Genomic DNA, 20,755 nt, shown 5'->3' on the forward strand with positions numbered 1-20,755 from the left:
GTCCTCTGTGTCATTGCCAAACAGTTTATCATGACAAGGAGTGGCAAGGAGTGGAATGAGAGCTGAACAGACTGGGACCCAGACTAAGGTATTGTCCCTGGGAATATTGCACAATGTGACCTGCTTCCCCCACTCCCAGATAACCAGTGTATAAATGCCTAGTTTACAGGTGGTTCCAGCAGTCAGCATCAACATTTGGTAAGTCGGTACTTCTCTCAGATCACTATTCATCCTGTCTGGTTAAACAAAGTTATTTTTGGTTTGGTGAAATTAATATATCTGCACTGAGTTTGAAATGTTATAATACCCTTCAGAGAATGTGTGTCCATGCTTAATATCTATTAATGTATTAGATGTGTTGTTATAATATCCTCCAGAGAATGTGTGTCCGTGCTTAATATCTATTATTGTATTAGATGTGTTGTTATAATACCCTCCAGAGAATGTGTGTCCATGTTTAATATCTATTAATGTATTAGATGTTTTCTAATGTGGTTTATTGCAGAATGTGGTTTATTGTGACAGAAAATAAAATGTGTTTTATCACCATAGGATGACCTGTATAGATACAGTCAAATTAAATCAAGTCAAACTTGCATTTAAACGTGCCTGACTTTCGAGTGGATGTAAATTGTGGATAAAGTGTGGATTAATATAATAAGTGTATTTTCCTTCAGGTTGTGTTCCCCGTTTCTGCCCCTGTAGAAGTAACTAGTGTTGATGAGGATGATCCTGGTGGCTCTGCTGGTGCCTCTACTGGTTCTGTTCAGTGCTGGACATACCTCAGGTACACACATATATACTATATATTTAATACATCAACAGCTGGACATACCTCAGGTACACACATATATACTATATATTTAATACATCAACAGCTGGACATACCTCAGGTACACACATATATACTATATATTTAATACATCAACAGCCGGACATACCTCAGGTACACACATATATACTATATATTTAATATATCAACAGCTGGACATACCTCAGGTACACACAAATATACTATACATTTAATACATCAACAGCTGGACATACCTCAGGTACACACAAATATACTATATATTTAATACATCAACAGCTGGACATACCTCAGGTACACACATATATACTATATATTTAATACATCAACAGCTGGACATACCTCAGGTACACACAAATATACTATATATTTAATACATCAACAGCTGGACATACCTCAGGTACACACAAATATACTATATATTTAATACATCAACAGCTGGACATACCTCAGGTACACACATATATACTATATATTTAATACATCAACAGCTGGACATACCTCAGGTACACACAAATATACTATATATTTAATACATCAACAGCTGGACATACCTCAGGTACACACACATATATACTATATATTTAATACATCAACAGCTGGACATACCTCAGGTACACACATATATACTATATATTTAATACATCAACAGCTGGACATACCTCAGGTACACACATATATACTATATATTTAATACATCAACAGCTGGACATACCTCAGGTACACACAAATATACTATATATTTAATACATCAACAGCTGGACATACCTCAGGTACACACATATATACTATATATTTAATACATCAACAGCTGGACATACCTCAGGTACACACATATATACTATATATTTAATACATCAACAGCTGGACATACCTCAGGTACACACATATATACTATATATTTAATACATCAACAGCTGGACATACCTCAGGTACACACATATATACTATATATTTAATACATCAACAGCTGGACATACCTCAGGTACACACATATATACTATATATTTAATACATCAACAGCTGGACATACCTCAGGTACACACAAATATACTATATATTTAATACATCAACAGCTGGACATACCTCAGGTACACACATATATACTATATATTTAATACATCAACAGCTGGACATACCTCAGGTACACACATATATACTATATATTTAATACATCAACAGCTGGACATACCTCAGGTACACACATATATACTATATATTTAATACATCAACAGCTGGACATACCTCAGGTACACACATATATACTATATATTTAATACATCAAAATATTTACAGTACCAGTCCAAAGTTTGAACTCATTCAAGGGTTTTTCTTTATTTTTGCTATTTTCTACATTGTATGATAATAGTGAAGACATCAAAACTATAAAATAACACATATGCAATCATGCATCAACCAAAAAAAAGTGTAACATTTTATACATTTGATTCTTCAAAGTAGCAAGCCTTTGCCTTGATGAGAATTTTGCACACTCTTGGCATTCTCTCAACCAGCTTCATGAGGTAGTCACCTGGAATGCATTTCAATTTCTTTCCTTCTCAATGCGTTTCAGCTGTAATCAGTTGTATTGTGACAAGGTAGGGGCGGTATACAGAAGATAGACCCTTGAATGAGTAGGTGTGTCCATAATATATATTACATAATGAATACTATATATGACAGACAATATATCATTTGTAAAATATATTTTCTCACTGAGTGTCTGCCATATTACGAGATCAAATATATTTGGTTAGACAGTATATGTATTATGTATTAAGGATTGTATTTACGAAGTATTTTAATAGAGTTTAATAGTATTTATAAACTGGGTGGTTCGAGCCCTGAATGCTGATTGGATGAAAGCCGTGGTATATCAGACCATATATTTTTACTCCTCTAATTTAATTGGTAACCAGTTTATAATAGCAATAAGGCAACTGGGGTTTGTGGTATGCATCATGCCTAAGAACAGCCCTTAGCTGTGGTATATTGGCCATGTACATATATTCATGCCTTATTGCTTAAATAACCCACCACACAACTGACTTCTGTATCTTCTCTGCTCTTTAGTCTCAGAACCTTAAAATGGAGGCATCAAAACAATTCAGGTGTATCATGATACCTCAACCTAAAAAGACGATGAACCCATATATTCCCAAATCCCCACAGGTATGATTGTCACCAGCTGCGAGGCGTGTCACGAACAAGCCGTCTGCCGCACCTCCGCCATGGCAGGTGACATCACATGCACCTGTAAGAAGGGCTTCTCCGGAGACGGCCTCATCTGTTTACCTGGCCACACCGCCGCCGCCGACCACCACGCCCCTCGCCGTGTCCGCCGCTCCTACCCCACCTCCAACACCAACCTTGCCCATGTCCGGTTCAGCTGCGGCTTCAACGAGTGCGCCGACGGGGAGGACTGCATCACGGTCGCCGGCATCCAGCAGTGCTCCAACCCCTGTAAGATCTACACGGTCCTGAACGACGCCTGGCGTTCCACCAACAACCACGTGGGCAACAAGCACTGCGACCGCAACGTCCACTGGGACGGCTATTACCGCATGTTCATCGGCAACCAGAGCGTGTCCATGCCGGACAAGTGCGTGGATTCCTTCAAGTGCGGCACCCAGGCTCCCTTGTGGCTGGCGTTTCCTCCCCCCCAGCAGGTGGATGAAATTGTCCAGAGTGCAGTCTGCGCCAGCTTCAATGGGGACTGCTGCTGGGTGCAGTCTCAGCCCATCCACGTCAAGGCATGCCCTGGGAACTACTTTGTGTACAAGTTCGTCATGCCTCCCGGGTGCTACGTCGCCTATTGTGCATGTAAGGTTTTGCCCCCTGCTTTGCCAAGTTCTGAGTGGGGCTTGTTGACGTTGTTCACCAGTTCACCAGTCATTCACCAGCTGGTTATATACACCATGATGTTCTTCTTCTTGATGTTCTTCTTATGGCCCTAGATATCAACAGTACTCAGCATATTCATCCATTCATTCATATTGATTCTGGAAATACCAGCATACTAGTTCTTTCAAAACATGAGTGATGAATGTTCCCTCATAACTGTGTTTCCTGTTTAACTCCTTGTTCCAGATGTGACAGCTCCCACCACAACACCAAAACCAGTCACAACAACAACCACAACAACAACCACCACAACAACAACAACCACAACAACAACAAAAGCCCCTGTAAAGGTCACGAAGACAACAAATGCACCTGTAAAAGACACCACAACAACACAAACACCTGTTAAGATCACCATGACAACACAAACACCTATTAAGATCACCATGACAACACAAACACCTATTAAGATCACCACGACAACACAAACATCCATAAATATCACCACTACGACAAAATCACCAGTAGATGTTGTCACCTCGACAAAAACACCAGTAGACAACAATCGCACCACAACAACAACACAGTCACAGGTTGCCACGACTACGCCAAAAGCAATGTGTGGTACCTGCAGAGAGGGGGAGACCTGCGTGAGCACCGATGGGGTCACTTGGCGGTGTGAGAGGCCAGGTGAGTTCTCAGAAAACACCTGCTTGAGCACCTATGGGGTCACTTGGCGGTGTGAGAGGCCAGGTGAGTCTCAGAAAACACCTGCTTGAGGACCTATGGGGTCACTTGGCGGTGTGAGAGGCCAGGTGAGTTCTCAGAAAACACCTGCTTGAGGACCTATGTACTCTCTTAGAAAAACAGGTGCTCTCTAGAACCTAAAAGGGTTCTTCGGCTGTCCCCATAAGAGAACCCTTTGAAGAACCCTTTTTTGGTTCCAGGTAGAACCCTATTGGGTTCCAAGTTGAACCCCTTCCCTAGAGGGTTCGACCTGGAAACAAAAAGGGTTATCCTATGGAAACAGCCGAAGAACCATTTTGAAATAACTTTTTCTAAGAGTGCATGTGAGAATTTGTAATTCCTTCTTTTCAATTGGGGTTCTTGAATAACACTCTTTCTTTCTTTTCTCATTCCTCTGTCTCTCTCTTCCTCTCTTACAGATCAGCCTGTTTCTCATCCCTCTGTCTCTCTCTTCCTCTCTTACAGATCAGCCTGTTTCTCATCCCTATGTCTCTCTCTTCCTCTCTTACAGATCAGCCTGTTTCTCATTCCTCTGTCTCTCTCTTCCTCTCTTACAGATCAGCCTGTTTCTCATCCCTCTGTCTCTCTCTTCCTCTCTTACAGATCAGCCTGTTTCTCATCCCTATGTCTCTCTCTTCCTCTCTTACACATCAGCCTGTTTCTCATCCCTCTGTCTCTCTCTTCCTCTCTTACAGATCAGCCTGTTTCTCATTCCTCTGTCTCTCTCTTCCTCTCTTACAGATCAGCCTGTTTCTCATCCCTCTGTCTCTCTCTTCCTCTCTTACAGATCAGCCTGTTTCTCATCCCTCTGTCTCTCTCTTCCTCTCTTACAGATCAGCCTGTTTCTCATCCCTCTGTCTCTCTCTTCCTCTTTTACAGATCAGCCTGTTTCCCATCCCTCTTGTCTCTCTCTTCCTCTCTTACAGATCAGCCTGTTTCTCATTCCTCTGTCTCTCTCTTCCTCTCTTACAGATCAGCCTGTTTCTCATCCCTCTGTCTCTCTCTTCCTCTCTTACAGATCAGCCTGTTTCTCATCCCTCTGTCTCTCTCTTCCTCTCTTACAGATCAGCCTGTTTCTCATCCCTCTTGTCTCTCTCTTCCTCTCTTACAGATCAGCCTGTTTCTCATCCCTCTGTCTCTCTCTTCCTCTCTTACAGATCAGCCTGTTTTGCTGCACCCAGAGGTAGTGTGTGGGCGGAGCCTGGTACAGGTGGGTCTCAACAGGACTAGCCTGGAGGCCGCTGGTCTGGACGCCACCACCGCTAACCTGGCCGACCCCCGGTGTGCCGCTCACGAAGAGCGTGGCGGCATGGTATGGTACCAGGTGGAGCGCACGGAGGGCGCCTGCGGAAACACTCTGGTGGTGAGAACAGACCCCGACCCGTTCACCCCGTTCCTCACCAAAATGTTCAACAGAGAACACTTGCTGTGAGACATGTTGCCATCAACAGAGAACACTTGCTGTGAGACATGTTGCCATCAACAGAGAACACTTGCTGTGAGACATGTTGCCATCAACAGAGAACACTTGCTGTGAGACATGTTGCCATCAACAGAGAACACTTGCTGTGAGACATGTTGCCATCAACAGAGAACACTTGCTGTGAGACATGTTGCCATCAACAGAGAACACTTGCTGTGAGACATGTTGCCATCAACAGAGAACACTTGCTGTGAGACATGTTGCCATCAACAGAGAACACTTGCTGTGAGACATGTTGCCATCAACAGAGAACACTTGCTGTGAGACATGTTGCCATCAACAGAGAACACTTGCTGTGAGACATGTTGCCATCAACAGAGAACACTTGCTGTGAGACATGTTGCCATCAACAGAGAACACTTGCTGTGAGACATGTTGCCATCAACAGAGAACACTTGCTGTGAGACATGTTGCCATCAACAGAAAATGATGAACAGATGAACTGAAATACAATAGTCCAAGAATTATATTATTGTGAGAACTGGTGAGAGGTCCTCTCCTGGCTTCTAACCTTCTTCCCTTTTCCCCCTTTCACCAGACAAACGGAACTGACGCCATCTTTTCCAACAGTTTATTCATCTACCACGTTCCCGACGTGTCCTTCAGCCGACCCGTGAGCGTGCCTTTCTCCTGTGCCTACCCTCTGGAATCAGAGACCAGCCTGGATGTGGCCATCAAACCCTACCTGTCGTAAGTGGAGACGTGACGTTACAGTAAACACTGTAAAACATGGACAATGTAACACAACATCTTTGACCAGTTTTATCATTGGAATGTGATACAATACGAGGCAGCGGTGTACTTTAGGACCATGCGGACGCCTCCGAGCCGTCGGGGAGGCTGTTTGGAGTCTTTTTACGACTGGATTTAAAAACGATAATAATTATGCCCCTCCCACTTCTAAATCCAAACCCTGTAACACAATGTAATATAATGTAGCACAATGTAAAACAATGCAGGCGAACACATGTCAGACTGTCAGTATTCTGTTAATGCAGGCTAACACATGTCGGACTGTCAGTATCCTGTTAATGCAGGAGAACACATGTCGGACTGTCAGTATTCTGTTAATGCAGGCTAACACATGTCGGACTGTCAGTATCCTGTTAATGCAGGCTAACACATGTCAGACTGTCAGTATTCTGTTAATGCAGGCTAACACATGTCGGACTGTCAGTATCCTGTTAATGCAGGCGAACACATGTCGGACTGTCAGTATCCTGTTAATGCAGGCTAACACATGTCGGACTGTCAGTATCCTGTTAATGCAGGCGAACACATGTCGGACTGTCAGTATTCTGTTAATGCAGGCGAACACATGTCAGACTGTCAGTATCCTGTTAATGCAGGCGAACACATGTCAGACTGTCAGTATTCTGTTAATGCAGGCGAACACATGTCGGACTGTCAGTATCCTGTTAATGCAGGCTAACACATGTCGGACTGTCAGTATCCTGTTAATGCAGGCGAACACATGTCAGACTGTCAGTATCCTGTTAATGCAGGCTAACACATGTCGGACTGTCAGTATCCTGTTAATGCAGGCTAACACATGTCGGACTGTCAGTATCCTGTTAATGCAGGCTAACACATGTCGGACTGTCAGTATCCTGTTAATGCAGGCTAACACATGTCAAGCTGTCAGTATTCTGTTAATGCAGGCTAACACATGTCAAGCTGTCAGTATTCTGTTAATGCAGGCTAACACATGTCGGACTGTCAGTATTCTGTTAATGCAGGCTAACACATGTCAAGCTGTCAGTATTCTGTTAATGCAGGCGAACACATGTCGGACTGTCAGTATTCTGTTAATGCAGGCTAACACATGTCGGACTGTCAGTATCCTGTTAATGCAGGCTAACACATGTCGGACTGTCAGTATCCTGTTAATGCAGGCTAACACATGTCGGACTGTCAGTATTCTGTTAATGCAGGCTAACACATGTCGGACTGTCAGTATCCTGTTAATGCAGGCTAACACATGTCGGACTGTCAGTATTCTGTTAATGCAGGCTAACACATGTCGGACTGTCAGTATTCTGTTAATGCAGGCTAACACATGTCGGACTGTCAGTATCCTGTTAATGCAGGCGAACACATGTCGGACTGTCAGTATCCTGTTAATGCAGGCGAACACATGTCGGACTGTCAGTATCCTGTTAATGCAGGCGAACACATGTCGGACTGTCAGTATTCTGTTAATGCAGGCGAACACATGTCGGACTGTCAGTATCCTGTTAATGCAGGCGAACACATGTCGGACTGTCAGTATCCTGTTAATGCAGGCGAACACATGTCGGACTGTCAGTATTCTGTTAATGCAGGCGAACACATGTCGGACTGTCAGTATCCTGTTAATGCAGGCGAACACATGTCGGACTGTCAGTATCCTGTTAATGCAGGCTAACACATGTCGGACTGTCAGTATCCTGTTAATGCAGGCGAACACATGTCGGACTGTCAGTATCCTGTTAATGCAGGCGAACACATGTCGGACTGTCAGTATTCTGTTAATGCAGGCGAACACATGTCGGACTGTCAGTATCCTGTTAATGCAGGCGAACACATGTCGGACTGTCAGTATCCTGTTAATGCAGGCTAACACATGTCGGACTGTCAGTATCCTGTTAATGCAGGCTAACACATGTCGGACTGTCAGTATCCTGTTAATGCAGGCGAACACATGTCGGACTGTCAGTATTCTGTTAATGCAGGCGAACACATGTCGGACTGTCAGTATCCTGTTAATGCAGGCGAACACATGTCGGACTGTCAGTATTCTGTTAATGCAGGCGAACACATGTCGGACTGTCAGTATCCTGTTAATGCAGGCTAGCACATGTCGGACTGTCAGTATTCTGTTAATGCAGGCGAACACATGTCGGACTGTCAGTATTCTGTTAATGCAGGCGAACACATGTCGGACTGTCAGTATCCTGTTAATGCAGGCGAACACATGTCGGACTGTCAGTATCCTGTTAATGCAGGCTAGCACATGTCGGACTGTCAGTATCCTGTTAATGCAGGCTAACACATGTCGGACTGTCAGTATCCTGTTAATGCAGGCTAACACATGTCGGACTGTCAGTATCCTGTTAATGCAGGCTAGCACATGTCGGACTGTCAGTATCCTGTTAATGCAGGCTAACACATGTCGGACTGTCAGTATCCTGTTAATGCAGGCTAACACATGTCGGACTGTCAGTATTCTGTTAATGCAGGCTAACACATGTCGGACTGTCAGTATCCTGTTAATGCAGGCTAGCACATGTCGGACTGTCAGTATCCTGTTAATGCAGGCGAACACATGTCGGACTGTCAGTATTCTGTTAATGCAGGCGAACACATGTCGGACTGTCAGTATCCTGTTAATGCAGGCGAACACATGTCGGACTGTCAGTATTCTGTTAATGCAGGCGAACACATGTCGGACTGTCAGTATCCTGTTAATGCAGGCGAACACATGTCGGACTGTCAGTATCCTGTTAATGCAGGCGAACACATGTCGGACTGTCAGTATCCTGTTAATGCAGGCTAACACATGTCGGACTGTCAGTATTCTGTTAATGCAGGCGAACACATGTCGGACTGTCAGTATTCTGTTAATGCAGGCGAACACATGTCGGACTGTCAGTATCCTGTTAATGCAGGCGAACACATGTCGGACTGTCAGTATTCTGTTAATGCAGGCTAACACATGTCGGACTGTCAGTATCCTGTTAATGCAGGCTAACACATGTCGGACTGTCAGTATTCTGTTAATGCAGGCGAACACATGTCGGACTGTCAGTATTCTGTTAATGCAGGCGAACACATGTCGGACTGTCAGTATCCTGTTAATGCAGGCGAACACATGTCGGACTGTCAGTATTCTGTTAATGCAGGCGAACACATGTCGGACTGTCAGTATTCTGTTAATGCAGGCGAACACATGTCGGACTGTCAGTATTCTGTTAATGCAGGCGAACACATGTCGGACTGTCAGTATCCTGTTAATGCAGGCGAACACATGTCGGACTGTCAGTATTCTGTTAATGCAGGCGAACACATGTCGGACTGTCAGTATCCTGTTAATGCAGGCTAACACATGTCGGACTGTCAGTATTCTGTTAATGCAGGCGAACACATGTCGGACTGTCAGTATCCTGTTAATGCAGGCGAACACATGTCGGACTGTCAGTATCCTGTTAATGCAGGCGAACACATGTCGGACTGTCAGTATCCTGTTAATGCAGGCTAACACATGTCGGACTGTCAGTATCCTGTTAATGCAGGCTAACACATGTCGGACTGTCAGTATTCTGTTAATGCAGGCTAACACATGTCGGACTGTCAGTATCCTGTTAATGCAGGCTAACACATGTCGGACTGTCAGTATTCTGTTAATGCAGGCGAACACATGTCGGACTGTCAGTATCCTGTTAATGCAGGCGAACACATGTCGGACTGTCAGTATCCTGTTAATGCAGGCTAGCACATGTCGGACTGTCAGTATCCTGTTAATGCAGGCGAACACATGTCGGACTGTCAGTATCCTGTTAATGCAGGCGAACACATGTCGGACTGTCAGTATCCTGTTAATGCAGGCGAACACATGTCGGACTGTCAGTATCCTGTTAATGCAGGCGAACACATGTCGGACTGTCAGTATCCTGTTAATGCAGGCGAACACATGTCGGACTGTCAGTATTCTGTTAATGCAGGCTAACACATGTCGGACTGTCAGTATCCTGTTAATGCAGGCTAACACATGTCGGACTGTCAGTATCCTGTTAATGCAGGCTAACACATGTCGGACTGTCAGTATTCTGTTAATGCAGGCGAACACATGTCGGACTGTCAGTATCCTGTTAATGCAGGCGAACACATGTCGGACTGTCAGTATCCTGTTAATGCAGGCGAACACATGTCGGACTGTCAGTATCCTGTTAATGCAGGCGAACACATGTCGGACTGTCAGTATCCTGTTAATGCAGGCTAACACATGTCGGACTGTCAGTATTCTGTTAATGCAGGCGAACACATGTCGGACTGTCAGTATCCTGTTAATGCAGGCGAACACATGTCGGACTGTCAGTATTCTGTTAATGCAGGCGAACACATGTCGGACTGTCAGTATCCTGTTAATGCAGGCGAACACATGTCGGACTGTCAGTATCCTGTTAATGCAGGCGAACACATGTCGGACTGTCAGTATCCTGTTAATGCAGGCGAACACATGTCGGACTGTCAGTATTCTGTTAATGCAGGCGAACACATGTCGGACTGTCAGTATCCTGTTAATGCAGGCTAACACATGTCGGACTGTCAGTATTCTGTTAATGCAGGCGAACACATGTCGGACTGTCAGTATTCTGTTAATGCAGGCGAACACATGTCGGACTGTCAGTATCCTGTTAATGCAGGCGAACACATGTCGGACTGTCAGTATCCTGTTAATGCAGGCGAACACATGTCGGACTGTCAGTATTCTGTTAATGCAGGCGAACACATGTCGGACTGTCAGTATCCTGTTAATGCAGGCTAACACATGTCGGACTGTCAGTATTCTGTTAATGCAGGCGAACACATGTCGGACTGTCAGTATTCTGTTAATGCAGGCGAACACATGTCGGACTGTCAGTATCCTGTTAATGCAGGCGAACACATGTCGGACTGTCAGTATTCTGTTAATGCAGGCGAACACATGTCGGACTGTCAGTATTCTGTTAATGCAGGCGAACACATGTCGGACTGTCAGTATCCTGTTAATGCAGGCGAACACATGTCGGACTGTCAGTATTCTGTTAATGCAGGCGAACACATGTCGGACTGTCAGTATCCTGTTAATGCAGGCTAACACATGTCGGACTGTCAGTATTCTGTTAATGCAGGCTAACACATGTCGGACTGTCAGTATTCTGTTAATGCAGGCGAACACATGTCGGACTGTCAGTATCCTGTTAATGCAGGCTAACACATGTCGGACTGTCAGTATCCTGTTAATGCAGGCTAACACATGTCGGACTGTCAGTATCCTGTTAATGCAGGCTAACACATGTCGGACTGTCAGTATTCTGTTAATGCAGGCGAACACATGTCGGACTGTCAGTATCCTGTTAATGCAGGCGAACACATGTCGGACTGTCAGTATCCTGTTAATGCAGGCGAACACATGTCGGACTGTCAGTATCCTGTTAATGCAGGCGAACACATGTCGGACTGTCAGTATCCTGTTAATGCAGGCGAACACATGTCGGACTGTCAGTATCCTGTTAATGCAGGCGAACACATGTCGGACTGTCAGTATCCTGTTAATGCAGGCGAACACATGTCGGACTGTCAGTATCCTGTTAATGCAGGCGAACACATGTCGGACTGTCAGTATCCTGTTAATGCAGGCGAACACATGTCGGACTGTCAGTATCCTGTTAATGCAGGCGAACACATGTCGGACTGTCAGTATCCTGTTAATGCAGGCGAACACATGTCGGACTGTCAGTATCCTGTTAATGCAGGCGAACACATGTCGGACTGTCAGTATCCTGTTAATGCAGGCGAACACATGTCGGACTGTCAGTATCCTGTTAATGCAGGCGAACACATGTCGGACTGTCAGTATCCTGTTAATGCAGGCGAACACATGTCGGACTGTCAGTATCCTGTTAATGCAGGCGAACACATGTCGGACTGTCAGTATCCTGTTAATGCAGGCTAGCACATGTCGGACTGTCAGTATCCTGTTAATGCAGGCGAACACATGTCGGACTGTCAGTATCCTGTTAATGCAGGCGAACACATGTCGGACTGTCAGTATTCTGTTAATGCAGGCGAACACATGTCGGACTGTCAGTATCCTGTTAATGCAGGCGAACACATGTCGGACTGTCAGTATTCTGTTAATGCAGGCGAACACATGTCGGACTGTCAGTATCCTGTTAATGCAGGCTAACACATGTCGGACTGTCAGTATCCTGTTAATGCAGGCGAACACATGTCGGACTGTCAGTATCCTGTTAATGCAGGCGAACACATGTCGGACTGTCAGTATCCTGTTAATGCAGGCGAACACATGTCGGACTGTCAGTATCCTGTTAATGCAGGCGAACACATGTCGGACTGTCAGTATTCTGTTAATGCAGGCGAACACATGTCGGACTGTCAGTATTCTGTTAATGCAGGCGAACACATGTCGGACTGTCAGTATCCTGTTAATGCAGGCTAACACATGTCGGACTGTCAGTATTCTGTTAATGCAGGCTAACACATGTCGGACTGTCAGTATTCTGTTAATGCAGGCGAACACATGTCGGACTGTCAGTATTCTGTTAATGCAGGCGAACACATGTCGGACTGTCAGTATCCTGTTAATGCAGGCTAACACATGTCGGACTGTCAGTATCCTGTTAATGCAGGCTAACACATGTCGGACTGTCAGTATCCTGTTAATGCAGGCTAACACATGTCGGACTGTCAGTATCCTGTTAATGCAGGCGAACACATGTCGGACTGTCAGTATCCTGTTAATGCAGGCGAACACATGTCGGACTGTCAGTATCCTGTTAATGCAGGCGAACACATGTCGGACTGTCAGTATCCTGTTAATGCAGGCGAACACATGTCGGACTGTCAGTATTCTGTTAATGCAGGCGAACACATGTCGGACTGTCAGTATTCTGTTAATGCAGGCGAACACATGTCGGACTGTCAGTATTCTGTTAATGCAGGCGAACACATGTCGGACTGTCAGTATTCTGTTAATGCAGGCGAACACATGTCGGACTGTCAGTATTCTGTTAATGCAGGCGAACACGTCGGACTGTCAGTATCCTGTTAATGCAGGCGAACACGTCGGACTGTCAGTATCCTGTTAATGCGTAGACAGTTTATACTCCAAACCTGTGGTTCTTGATGATCCTTTAGGTAACTAGTTAAGAGTTTATCTCCTCCTCTGTCCACTCATCACACTACTGGTTGTTCTGGTTGTTCCACCAAGATATGTAGTTGAAACTGGCTGTGTAATAGTGCTAAAACTATAATAATAATCATTTCTTATCTTGCCTATCTAAAGTGACTTTTGGTGTCTTGAAAAGTGCTTCAACAATAATGTGCATTTATTATTTTTATTAGAACTAATTTAATTATAATTCATTATAAATAATAATAATATTAACTAATAATATTAACGATTCATTTTACTGAGCCTGTAAAGTTAAAAATTGTAAAATTTCTCACCCAAGGCACTTTGTTTGTCCTTCACCATCTCTGACTGCATCTCTTAACTGATGGGCTCTGACTCCTAAACTTGAAATATTGAATACCATAGTCTGGTTTCTACACCAGATGGTAATGGTTATCTGGAGGAGGAATGTTTGTGGTGGAGGCAGTTAAGCTTGGAATGTATTGAGTAAAGGAAAGGCAATCACATGGTTGCAGGAACTGATAAGGATGGAGAGATGTGGGTTAGTGAGGAATGGAGGTCAGGTCATGTTAAGGGAGAAGGAACAGTTTATTGCCTGCATCACTTAACTTCCTGCCCAGCAATAAACATGTCATGTTTAGAGGGAAGGAGGATGCTCCACCCACTTTGGGGTCTATATATATACTACCACTAGTGGAAACATGTCTTTGTCATGCTGCTGTATGACCCAGTGGTGAATAAACTTGGTTTCAGCTTTACTAAACATCCGTGAGTTTTCTACTCTGTTTATTTGGAATCTAACAAAACCAAACCTCCCATTGGCCCATTTGACAGGCTGAAAGGTTCCAGAGTCGGTAAGGGCTCCAGAGTGGGCTCCAACATGACTCTGTACCACAGCGACGACTTCACAAAGGCTTACCCAGCGGGCGGAGTCACCTTGCCGGTGGGTTCCGTGCTGCACGTGGGCGTGTCCGTAGAGGAGTCCGAGACGGAGCGTTTCGTGGTTGTTCTGGAGGACTGCTATGCCACGCAATCCCCCGACCCTAAAGACATCATGCGATACTACATCATTCAGAACAAGTATGTGTGCAGGTGTCTTGGTTTATACTCAGGGAACATATGGAGGAGGTTTTCCCAGACACAGATTTAGTCTGGTTCTGGACTAACAACACTTTACATGTAGCTTCTCCATTGAGAATGCTTTTTACTCCAGGATCAGGATTATTCTGTCTGGGAAACGAACCCTAATGTTTGTGTATTTTTTGTTGCGTTATCTAACCTAAACCCATGATCCTCCCTGTTTCCTAGATGTCCGACTGAATTCCGTCAGGTGAGGGTGGAGGAGAGCGGCTCGTCTCTCAGGGCTCGCTTCTCTGTTCTGCTGTTCCTGTACCAGGGGGACTACCGGGACGTCTTCCTGCACTGCAGACTCAGCCTGTGTGACCAGAGGAGCTCCTCCTGCACTCCAGTGAGTCCTGCATCTTTCCCGCTGACTCATCCACTCTGTCTCTGGTCTCTCTCTGGTCTCAATCAGTCTGTGGTCTCTCACGGGTCTTACTCAGTTTGTGGTCTCTCTCTGGTCTCACTCAGTCTGTGGTCTCTCTCTGGTCTCACTCAGTTTGTGGTCTCTCTCTGGTCTCACACAGTTTGTGTGTGGTGGTTTCTGACTCTCCTGAGTCTCTCTGTCTCAGTATCTGGTCTCTCTGACTCCGTCCCGTCTCTCTGTCTCAGTGTCTGGTCTCTCTGACTCCTCGTCTCTCTGTCTCAGTGTCTGGTCTCTCTGACTCCTTCTCGTCTCTCTGTCTCAGTATCTGGTCTCTCTGACTCCTCGTCTCTCTGTCTCAGTGTCTGATCTCTCTGACTCTCTCTGGCCTCTCGGTCTCAGTGTCTGGTCTCTCTGACTCCTTCCCGTCTCTCTGTCTCAGTGTCTGGTCTCTCTGTCTCAGTGTTTGGTCTCTCTGACTCGCTCTGGTCTCTCTGTCTCAGTATCTGATCTCTATGACTCCTTCTCGTCTCTCTGTCTCAGTATCTGGTCTCTCTGACTCCTCGTCTCTCTGTCTCAGTGTCTGATCTCTCTGACTCTCTCTGGCCTCTCGGTCTCAGTGTCTGGTCTCTCTGACTCCTTCCCGTCTCTCTGTCTCAGTGTCTGGTCTCTCTGTCTCAGTATCTGATCTCTCTGACTCCCTCTCGTCTCTCTCCTCAGATGTGCACCAAAAGGAAATACCGCTCTGTCACCCCCTCTGTCCCCCTCGAACCCCTCACCATCGGACCAATCACCTGTGAGTACGACCTCTTATCAATCAAAACCAATAATAGATGTCAATCAAACAAATGATGTTGATGTCAGTGATGGACACTCAGGTAACTAAGTAACTAAATAACAGTGTATTTGTTTTTGACTTTCAGGGTCCCAAAATGAAGATTGAACTTGTCATGCTTCCTGTATCCTAAACAATGAATCCAGTTATCTAAATGATTCATGTAAAGTTCATAAACCTATCTCACCTATACATCATTTATGTCCTAAACCAAGCCATTTCATATTTAATATCTTACATACATCCAGTTACAAATAATTATATTTTTCTTACGACTAGGATAATTGGGAAAGCATTTCTATTTGAACCAACACAATTTAATTGTTGAACCTTTAACTAAGGCTTGAGGCCAGAAAGTGTATGTGCTGGTCACTAATGTTTGTAACGTTAAAATAAATGGACATCTAGTTGTGATTATATCAACACAAACATCTCCCTTTCTGGTTTAAGCTGCAGCTATAATATCATTTCATCCTATTGCTCTAAAATGCTTTGTATGTGCAGTCATTTAATAGTGTTAATAAAATATAAAGGATAAATATATGTATACATGTATTAATGTATGAATAATGTACTGGGCATGTAGTGTACTATTGCTATGGCTTAGTTCTTTCTCTTTGGGATCAGTCAAGACAATGATGAACCAGTAGGTGTCAGTATTACCCCAGAAACACTGTTAGAAGTCTGCATCATCACGACACAACAACAGCAGACTTACAAATACTTTTTTATTAATTCAATAATTAACGGGCAAGTCCACCAATTTTCGACCTAATTTTCATTATCTCCAGAACAAATAAGTTATTCGGACATCTTGTAATCAAACTCAGCTCCACGTCGTCCCGCTGCGTCATCCATTATTCCGATGGTAATATACAGAACGTCTGCGTTAATCCCTTACATAATTTCCCCCCGCATATAGCATACACATCATTCCCCCCAAATATAGCATACAATATAGCACAGTATTGGAATTATTTATTTTATACAGTCATAATTGATCATCTTTTATCAAGGGTAATAATCTCGTTCCACACTGTACATCGATAATGACATCGTGCTGGAGATAATGAATATGAGGTTGAAAAGTGGAGTAATTGTCCTTTTAATAATCTTTCTTCATGTGTTGAATCTCAAATCTAATGACTTTCTCCCGGATGGCACAGCGGTCTATTTTGTAAATAAGGTATTGTGTTCTCACTTTGTCGTTATGCGATATTCTTTGCAGATTGACGAGGAAAACATTTAATTTTATCAACTTTAGAATAAGGCTGTAACGTATCAAAATGTGGAATAGGGGAAGGGGTCTGAATACTTACCGAATGCACTGTAAGTATTCAACCACCTAAGCCAACACGTGTTAGAATCACCTTTGGCAGCGATTACAGCTGTGAGCCTTTCTGGGTAAATCTCGAAGAGCTTTGCACACTTGGATTGTACAATATTTGCATATTGTTATTTAAAAAGTCTTCAAGCTCTGTCAAGTTGGTTGTTGATCATTTCTAGACAGCCATTTTCAAGTGTTGCCATAGATTTTCAAGCCAATTTAAGTCAAAACTGTAACTGGGCCTCTCAAGAACATTCAATCTCGTCTTGGTATGCAACTTCGGTGTAGATTTGGCCTTGTGTTTTAGGTTATTGTCCTGCTGAAGGTGAATTTGTCACCCAGTGTCTGTTGGAAAGCAGATTGAACCAGGTTTTCCTCTAGGATTCTGCCTGTGCTTATAGCTATATTCCGTTTATTTTTATCCTTAATTCTTGCCGATGACAAGCATACCACCATGCTTTGAAATATGAAGTGATGTGTTGGATTTTTCCAAAAGATAAAGCTTTGTATTCAGGACATAAGGTTAATTTCTTTATTAACATGTTTTGCAGTTTTACTTCAGTGCCTCAGGAATGTATATTTTTATTCTATACAGGCTTCCTTCTTTTCACTCTGTCACTTACACTGAGTGTACTAAACATTAGGAACACCTGCTCTTTCCAAGACTGACTGACCAGGTAAATCCAGGTGAAAGCTACGATCCCTTATTGATGTCTCTTGTTAAATCCACTTCAGATCAGTGTAGATGAAGGGGAGGAGACAGATTAAAGATGAAGGGGAGGAGACAGGTTAAAAATGAAGGGGAGGAGACAGGTTAAAGATGAAGGGGAGGAGACAGGTTAAAGGTGAAGGGGAGGAGACAGGTTAAAGGTGAAGGGGAGGAGACAGGTTAAAGGTGAAGGGGAGGAGACAGGTTAAAGGTGAAGGGGAGGAGACAGGTTAAAGGTGAAGGGGAGGAGACAGGTTAAAGGTGAAGGGGAGGAGACAGGTTAAAGGTGAAGGGGAGGAGACAGGTTAAAGGTGAAGGGGAGGAGACAGGTTCATTCCTAAGAGTCTAAGCCGTTGGGGGGTTCTGAGCTGACATATGGAACGGTTTTAACATGTTCATACCATAGATCATTTAGCTCTTTGATTTGTAATTTTAGGACCCCTTTAGATATCCCGAAAAAAGAATAACAAATATTTAATAAAATATTTAATTTGGCCTTTACTACCATAGAAACGCATTGAATAACACATTAATAAATAGCAAAAAAAAGACAGTATAAAAAAAATCATAATGAAAACAATTTTGAATTGTCTGTCCTTTATCTAGTAGAAATAAGAATGCTCAGCAAATATGTGTTTAACATTTTTTTGGATAGGTACAAAACTACCTCCATACTTCCATTCATTATTTTGGATAGGTACAGAACTACCTCCATTCATTATTTTGGATAGGTACAGAACTACCTCCATTCATTATGTTGGATAGGTACAGAACTACCTCCATACTTCCATTCATTATGTTGGACAGGTACAGAACTACCTCCATTCATTATTTTGGATAGGTACAGAACTACCTCCATTCATTATGTTGGATAGGTACAGAACTACCTCCATACTTCCATTCATTATTTTGGATAGGTACAGAACTACCTCCATTCATTATTTTGGATAGGTACAGAACTACCTCCATTCATTATTTTTACCATTATCGGTGGCCTTCAGACGAGACCCATGACACCTGTGGGGGTCATAGAGCAAAATGGAGCCCACCATCGTGTCGCGAGAGTCTCCCCTTTCAATAGAGTGGTCGGCCAAACGGTTTGGACGCTACAGACGTTTCATGAGAAGACCGAAGTTCCAACGAAACCTGAGTTGATGTGTGTGTATGCTGGGATTTGATGATGTCAATAAATAACTCTGTATGAGGATGGTCATTGTCTAACGATTGTCTATTTGCGCTGCAGTACACAGTTTACGCCAGCAGGGGTTAATGTAGGCTAATAGACAGACCAGCCGTGTCAAATGGACACCATGCGAGTTTCCCGTCACTTCAATAAACAAACACATTTGACTTCAAACAGTAGCCTATTTATTCAGGTATTTATTCATGTCGGCTATGAAGGGGCCATCTGCAGTTGCTACAACAATTTCTTATTTTAAAAAAATTCACATACATTTTTATTCTTTCAATTCATACATGTTCATACACACACACGTTGTATTTATTTTTCTATTTAACTAGGCAAGTCAGTTAAGGACAAATTCCTATTGACAATGACAGCCTACTCCGGCCAAACCCGGACGACCAGGGACAATTGTGCACCGCCCTATGAGACTCCCAACCACGGCCGGTTGTGATACAGCCTGGAATCAAACCAGGGTCTTGTAGGGATGCCTCTAGCACTGAGATGCAGTGCCTTAGACCGCTGCACCGATTGGCATTTAGGGCCATTTAAGTTTAAATACATCTCTAACAAGAAGTAAATGACTTGAAGTGTAAAACGAGGTAGAAGAATGGCTTCTTCCAACAAGTCCTCGCTCCTAGCCCAATAATGGACTAAAGGAGACTAACGTTACCCCCTGTTCTGTTTAAGTTAATCACTTTTTTTTAAAGCAATCACTTTTGCATTGGAACACACAATAGTACTCATCAATCCACGGGCTTAATTAAGTCATCTGTTTTCACCCGACTTCGCCATTGGCCAGGGAGGCAGCCAGGTTCCAAATCGAATGCGATCAACTCTCAGCTGGTGTAAAACGGGCCAGATTAATCGAACCTACTCACTGTTGTGAAGCCTAACCTGCCACGTTAGTTATCCTAACCTATATATATAAACAAATTATTTGTGTCGAGAAACGGCCAGTCTCATTATCATCGGAACTGACCAAAGACAAGCACCAATGGGCGTTTCCTGATGTCAAGAAACGATCACATGAAGAAACAACCCGAATTGCGTTCTGCAATTACACCATATCAGAGACTGCGTAGACTACAAAGTGGTTACATGCACACAATAATATTATGGATAGTCAGATTAATAAAATAGCGATTAATAACGATTTCCCTAATAAGCCAGTTTATATGGCCACATCAGGCTACTGATGGGCCTTTTGATAAATGCAGAAAATCGCCAATCAAAATAAACGTTCTACCACAGTGACCATATTATCTTTGCGAAGACTATTTGATTCTGAGTTAGGACATATAATGACAAAGTTTGTATGTGAAAATTACTTCTAAAATGAATACTTTCAGTTTTTCCGAACTCATCTCATTCGCGTCTAGAGCGAAGCTTGCGCTACCGGGTGCTACGGCGATTATGCTGTTTACGTGTCC

The 20,755-nt window shown here is 43.6% G+C and overlaps 1 protein-coding gene across 1 annotated transcript; it reads left to right on the forward strand.

The window, feature by feature from the left end:
- Nucleotides 1–57: 57 nt before the first annotated feature.
- LOC110519427 (pancreatic secretory granule membrane major glycoprotein GP2) lies at nt 58–16,642 on the forward strand. Its single transcript, XM_090195241.1, has 10 exons — nt 58–198; nt 678–787; nt 2,984–3,634; nt 3,902–4,345; nt 5,560–5,765; nt 6,424–6,575; nt 14,620–14,865; nt 15,094–15,253; nt 15,989–16,064; nt 16,192–16,642. Exons 2-10 carry the CDS (start codon nt 721–723, stop codon nt 16,209–16,211), a joined length of 2,022 nt encoding a protein of 673 aa, XP_090051367.1. The 5' UTR covers nt 58–198; nt 678–720; the 3' UTR covers nt 16,212–16,642.
- Nucleotides 16,643–20,755: the final 4,113 nt, after the last annotated feature.

This window comes from Oncorhynchus mykiss, chromosome 13 (assembly GCF_057628025.1).
Source record: "Oncorhynchus mykiss isolate SJ-2025 chromosome 13, ASM5762802v1, whole genome shotgun sequence".
NCBI classification, from domain to species: domain Eukaryota; kingdom Metazoa; phylum Chordata; class Actinopteri; order Salmoniformes; family Salmonidae; genus Oncorhynchus; species Oncorhynchus mykiss.